At 34.7% G+C, this 5,672-nt stretch overlaps 1 protein-coding gene across 1 annotated transcript; it reads right to left on the bottom strand.

Moving 5' to 3' along the window:
- Nucleotides 1-212: 212 nt before the first annotated feature.
- On the bottom strand, nt 213-4,841 carry LOC141686868 (protein neprosin). The gene is made up of 7 exons (XM_074491962.1): nt 3,927-4,841; nt 3,633-3,719; nt 3,247-3,546; nt 1,643-1,813; nt 1,146-1,199; nt 773-919; nt 213-675 (listed from the first exon to the last, which is right to left on the bottom strand). The coding sequence occupies exons 1-7, from the start codon at nt 4,188-4,190 to the stop codon at nt 298-300; spliced, it is 1,401 nt and encodes a 466-aa protein (XP_074348063.1). The 5' UTR covers nt 4,191-4,841; the 3' UTR covers nt 213-297.
- Between the last annotated feature and the right edge of the window lie 831 nt (nt 4,842-5,672).

The following is a 5,672-nucleotide window of genomic DNA, read 5'->3' as shown; positions in this document are numbered from 1 at the left end:
ACTCCTATTTATACAGAATGAAGATGATTCCAGAATTTTCCTTTTAGTGCTATGGTTCTTGAACCTTCCTCCTTAATTATACTGACTCTTCATTTTTTTAAAGTAACATTAATTACATGAAAATAAACTAGACAAATTCTGGAAATAGAAGTTCTTAGAAACTTCCAGAGAGAATCATTGAACTTCAACAAAAGATGATAGTGGTAGAACCGTAACCGTAAAAGAAATAAAATAAAATAATAATGTGAATTTTAATGTTTAAAATATACAACGGAAAACCAGAGGAAGATTTATGGACTATGGGCATCTGGGATTGTTCCCTGGGCCTCCATAGTAAAAATGAGTTCCCCATTCAGTATTATAAGAGCTTTTTATGTTGTAACAATTTGTATTTTCAGCTAGGGTTGATATGTCGTGGACTGAGCTAAGACTATTATCAGAATCGACCACTTCTAAGTTCCGGAAGTAGCTTGCTTTTCCAAACCCATCTTCTGCAAAATGACCTGACCCCATTTGTGTTGATGTGTGCTTCCCGTTGGCCCTGGAGTTAACTACCTCGCCTCCCCATTCGACCATTGTGGCTCTGTCTGCTAAATGCGTAAAGAGTTCTGCAGGCCAATATCCAACTAGGGTGTTGTCGCTGAAGCCCATCCACCAGTTCCCTAATTTAGGATCCTACACACATGACAGAGCACTGAAGTTAAGAATTGCTTTAAAAGCTGTATAGTTATTTAGAATGTAAGTGAAATTGGTAAGAAAGAAACAGGTAAACCTTCCAAATAAGAATGGAAATGTCAAACTGGTTGCTGGAAGGTGAAGACACGGGAGAAATGGCAGCTCCAATGGCAATTCTGCTGTTGGTTTGTACAAATCCTGAACATAGTAGATTGTAACATCCAGTGGCTTGATATGCGTCACTCTGCAGTATTTTAGCAACAACAAGAAAAAGCATTCATAAAGCCAATTTGATAAACAAGAGATGAATGGTGAACTTAATAAGAAATTGGACTTTGAAAGTTGAATGAGGATGTTTATGATAACAAGAGCTGCTGCAATATGTAATAATAATCAAGTAAGCTGCGTATGCATGCATATTTAAAAGCAGAAAAGGAAGAAAGGAGATGGAGGGGTTGTAACGTACGTACCGTCCAATAGGTGAATAATCTGGGCCTGCTGTCACCGTAAAGCTCAGGACTGACCTGACTAGTAGAACAATCAAAGCGTCACAAAATTTTCAACCATTTCAGGGAGGGGTCCAATAGATTGGGGTTATTGGTTATAATTAGTTATGGAATTGTCATTAGTATGTCAGAAACATTGTACGAAATCTTATACAACTCAAACAAAAGGCCAAAACTAGCTAACGTATTTAGTCAGTTTGTAGTATTCTAAAGTCTGTGGAAGAGTTGGTTTGATAGATTAATTATGCTGAAAATGTTAGAATATAAGAAAATTATGGATATGGATATGGATATGGATTTGGATTTGTTATGTGATAGGGAAGCCCTGTTGGGGGTTATGATTAAAAAAGAGAAGAAATGGGTGTATGCATGGTGAGATTAAAATAGTGATGGGAATAAACTAGCAGTAATAATCGCATAAGAAGGAAGGGAGGAACGTAACGACAACTGGAAGACGGTACCTGCCAGCCAGCTTCGATGCTATTGAGATCAGAGCCGTCGAAAGAACCGGAGAGAACCCAGATCTGAGATAGACTGAACTCGTTGACTACCTCTATGGATGGGTCCCACACATTAATTGTGGCTCTTGCCCCGTACACCTCTTGCGATGCTCCTGTGTATGCTATTGCATGCTGCCATACCACCACATACAAAGTATACATTATACAACACACCCACCAAATTCAATTCTATTTTTAATTAATTAATAAATAATTCAGAATGCAATTTTTAATTAATTCTAGGATCCAACATATCAGCAAGTGGGTCGTCGGTTTTGTAGGTTTTAAGAAATGCAATAATGCATGCAGTGTTCCCCCCTTGCAAGCAAGTAAGTAAGTACTCCTAATTAAGTAGCTGCTAAAAAAAATTAAACTTCTAGTTGGAGCTAATACTCCTGCTACGGAACAAGCTGCTTACTTCTATTACAATATTCTGACACCTCAATCATCTCTTGCTTTTAGATCCAATTAAAATGCGCACGTTCAAACTTTGCGGAATAACATCACCCATCATATATTTACTACCTTTGCTTTTATAAATTTCACACTACACTGCCCCTCGTACACACATATATATATATATACATTCATCTTCTTAAACAAATACATACAGGGGTTTCGAATATTGGAAGCATCTTATGTCCCCCGGGTTATCTGGTGTTTGACCTTGACTTTCCCTTTCTATAGTTTAGCTACAGTAACTCATATGACATATTTGTAGAGTTGGCGCATGCACAGCATGCTAACCCTCGGGATGGCCCGGTTACATGCTAGCAAGACCGGCATACCCCTCCGCATTTAGGGATTTTAAAATTTTTTAACTTCTTTATATGAAAATATAAAAATTTGTTTGATTAATGTAAAATTAGAATTTCATAAATTTATAGGATTGATTAATCAAGGATCATCTCATCACAATTTGATTTCTAATTCCTATTTTAGTATTAATTTTTTTATTTGATCAAATGCTTGAATATATGGATGCAGAATGCTTTAATTAATATTTGTAAATTAGTAAAATGCAAAATTACTACATAATTTAAGATTTATGCACAAAGTCAAAGTAACGTGCTAGTAAATGAAGCAACAAATATACAACCCACCCTACGACCCAAAACATAGAAAGCCTATTCTTTAAAGTAATTAGGGGATTATTTAGTGTAAACATGGAGCGTGTTCAATCCACCATGAATGCATGTTGCACAAATATATTTAATTAAACTGTAATAAGTAATACTCCCTCTGTCCCAAAATAAGTGTCGCTTTGACTTTTGACACGCTTTTTAAGGTACTAAAAAAAGATATTTGCATTTACTTTTTTTCAAATTTTTTTTTTCTGAATTAAAATTTTACATTTATATTTTTATTTAGAAAAAAAATTATAAAAAAAATGTATGCAAATATTTTTTTTTAACACCTCAAAATACGTGTCAAAAGTAAAAGCGATACTTATTTTGGGACGGAGGGAGTAAATGAAAGTAGTATTAATTAATATATAGGAGTAAAAGATGGCGGAAGTAATCGGAAGAAACATGCAAGTATTAATTAATTAATTAATTAAGTACCTCATGGCCATTGGCACTAACAACGTCGGGAGCATCAGGATGACGGCCGGCCATCGGAAGGCGACTGCCGGCCGGAAAGGCGTGACGTTTCTTGCCAAAGTCATAGAGAGAGTTGGCTCTCAAAACATCATGCACATGGCTCCGTCTAATAGGAACACTTCCTCTGGGACACCTTTCTTTGTTTTCATGCCAAGCTTGCCATACACCTTTCAATCTTACTCTCTCCTCCTCTTCATCCCTGCTTCTAGTTGTAACATTTACACTTTCTTTCTTTCTTTTTGGCATTTCTGGTCTAACCCTCTGCAGATCATTTTTTTATGTTATCAATGTTTGTAGTTGGTAGTTGTAATCATAATTACCCCCCCCCCCCCAAACCAAATGTATACCTGGATCTTGTGATTCTTTAATAGAGGATGATCAAGAGCTGGTTGCTTTCTTTTTGGAATACAATCTATAATATCTCCATCTGGGCTCTGTTCATCATATAATTTATAAGGTTTTAATAAATTACACCATAAACACCACCACATAATTAAATGATCTACCTTAACTAATACTCCTATTAAGAACAAACCGAGCATGTAATGAAGATAATAAGTGATGAAGCGTTTGTTGCTTAATTTGCACATTACAAGATATGCATTTGCACAATATCATCAAGATCATGAATGAATGAATACCTGAATAGTTAAGACAGGAGTCTTGTTGATACCATCCAAATGCTTCTGAATTCTTGCGAGTCTCAAGCTCCCTACTTGTCTATACTTTGTATAATTTAAGGTACCTGAAGCCGCCGCCGCCATACAGGATGTTGTTTGACACAGAATGATATGAATCAGTAACAGCCGCACATTATGAAGATGAAGAACAACACCTGATGAAGATGACGACAAAACCCCTGACCATCTCTTTCTTCTTCTGGTTTTAATATTAGAAGCTTCCATTATATGTATAAAACAATCTTCAGTACAACAAGAGACCCAAGAAAGCTTATAATTATAAGTAGCATATATTTTGTGTCATAAACTAAACATGAAGATGAGCAGCTACCAAAATAAACACACAGGAGATGTGGATAGTGCAAAAATTACAGGTACATGCAGCAGCAGGGCACAGCTAGCAAACAAGGGGGGGGAGGGGGGGTTCTTAATGAAATTATCAAAAAAGAGGGGAAAGCATGAAAATGACCTCAAAAATACATTTATAAATTTTGTAAGTATATTGCAGAGAAGGGAGCTAAGTTGGAAAAAATCTCTCTCATTGTAAATGCTGAAGAAGAGAGGTTGTTGATGGGATAATTAAACCTGAGTGCACACAGCCCCAAATAGTAGATTTAATTCACCATCATCATCATCATGGAGAGTTTCTATATTTATTGACTTCTGTAGTAGGAGAAGTATTGTCAGGCTGGAGTTGAACACAATGGTTATCTGTATATGTTAACGGAGAAATGTACATAGGCTTGTTCGAAACAAGTTACTAGTAGTATTTAATTTGCTACTACTACTAGTACTACTTAATAAAATGGAAGGGGCATTAATGAAATGAAATGAGATGAAAGAGAGGAAAGATTAGAAAAGGGGGGGGGGGGGACATTGAAAGCACTGCAACCAACTCATCCTCCCAACACCCCCCACCTTTTTTATTACAACCTCCCCCCCTCACTTCAATTTTTGCATCTGCCCCCTCCCCTCATCCATTAATATTTTCTCTCCTTTTTCTACTTTCCTAATTGCTTTTTTATTTCATTTCATTTATACTGCTAGCCTGGTACCTTACTTGGGCTCCATTTTATGATTTCCTGAAATTGCTTTGCTGTTATAAACAGTGCAAGTAAAAAATATGTTTTTGCAGGAATCACTTGTGGTGATTTTTTTATTTTCACATACTTGTTGTTAAATTATATATAAATAAAATAATATCTTTGATGATATTTATATTGAAATCATGGTTATAAAGATGGGTAGCGTATAGATTCTTCAAAAATATTTGACCAATATTAAATAAATTGCCGATAAATAAATTATACAATTTTTCAAAAATTATCTACCCTAATAATGTGGCATGACATTATAAATGATTTAATTGGCGTGTAACCAATATTTAATTTATTTTAGTTTATATAATATTATGAAGAAGAAACAGATAAAGTATTATTGTGATAGTATCTCTTATTTCAAGAAACTATTCTATTAATAATTATTTAACTTCACATACTTTAATGGACTCTAAGATTTCACAAATATTTAATTTTTGTTAGAGTCTCATAAATATTATTTCAAATATTCTATTAAAGATTTAAAAGCTACCGACCTCTTAATTTTCTTCTGAAATTATAAATTAAAAATGTGAAACGAAAGAGTTAAATTAATATATTTAACCTATGTATAAAAGTATTAAGAAATCGTCATTTTTTTACCCAGTTA

This window comes from Apium graveolens, chromosome 9, assembly GCF_009905375.1.
Source record: "Apium graveolens cultivar Ventura chromosome 9, ASM990537v1, whole genome shotgun sequence".
Lineage (NCBI taxonomy): Eukaryota > Viridiplantae > Streptophyta > Magnoliopsida > Apiales > Apiaceae > Apium > Apium graveolens.
The sequence above is the reverse complement of the archived record's forward strand: the minus strand, read 5'-3'. Positions and strand labels throughout refer to the sequence as shown.

What these genes read in the sequence shown, in the direction of transcription:
- LOC141686868 (XM_074491962.1), bottom strand. Translation starts at nt 4,190, where the DNA reads ATGGAAGCTTCTAATATTAAAACCAGAAGAAGAAAGAGATGGTCAGGG. An exon ending in CTCCTGTCTTAACTATTCAG is followed by an intron (nt 3,720 to 3,926) that starts GTATTCATTCAT and finishes TATGATGAACAG; the next exon opens with AGCCCAGATGGAGATATTAT. An exon ending in TAAAGAATCACAAGATCCAG is followed by an intron (nt 3,547 to 3,632) that starts GTATACATTTGG and finishes AATGATCTGCAG; the next exon opens with AGGGTTAGACCAGAAATGCC.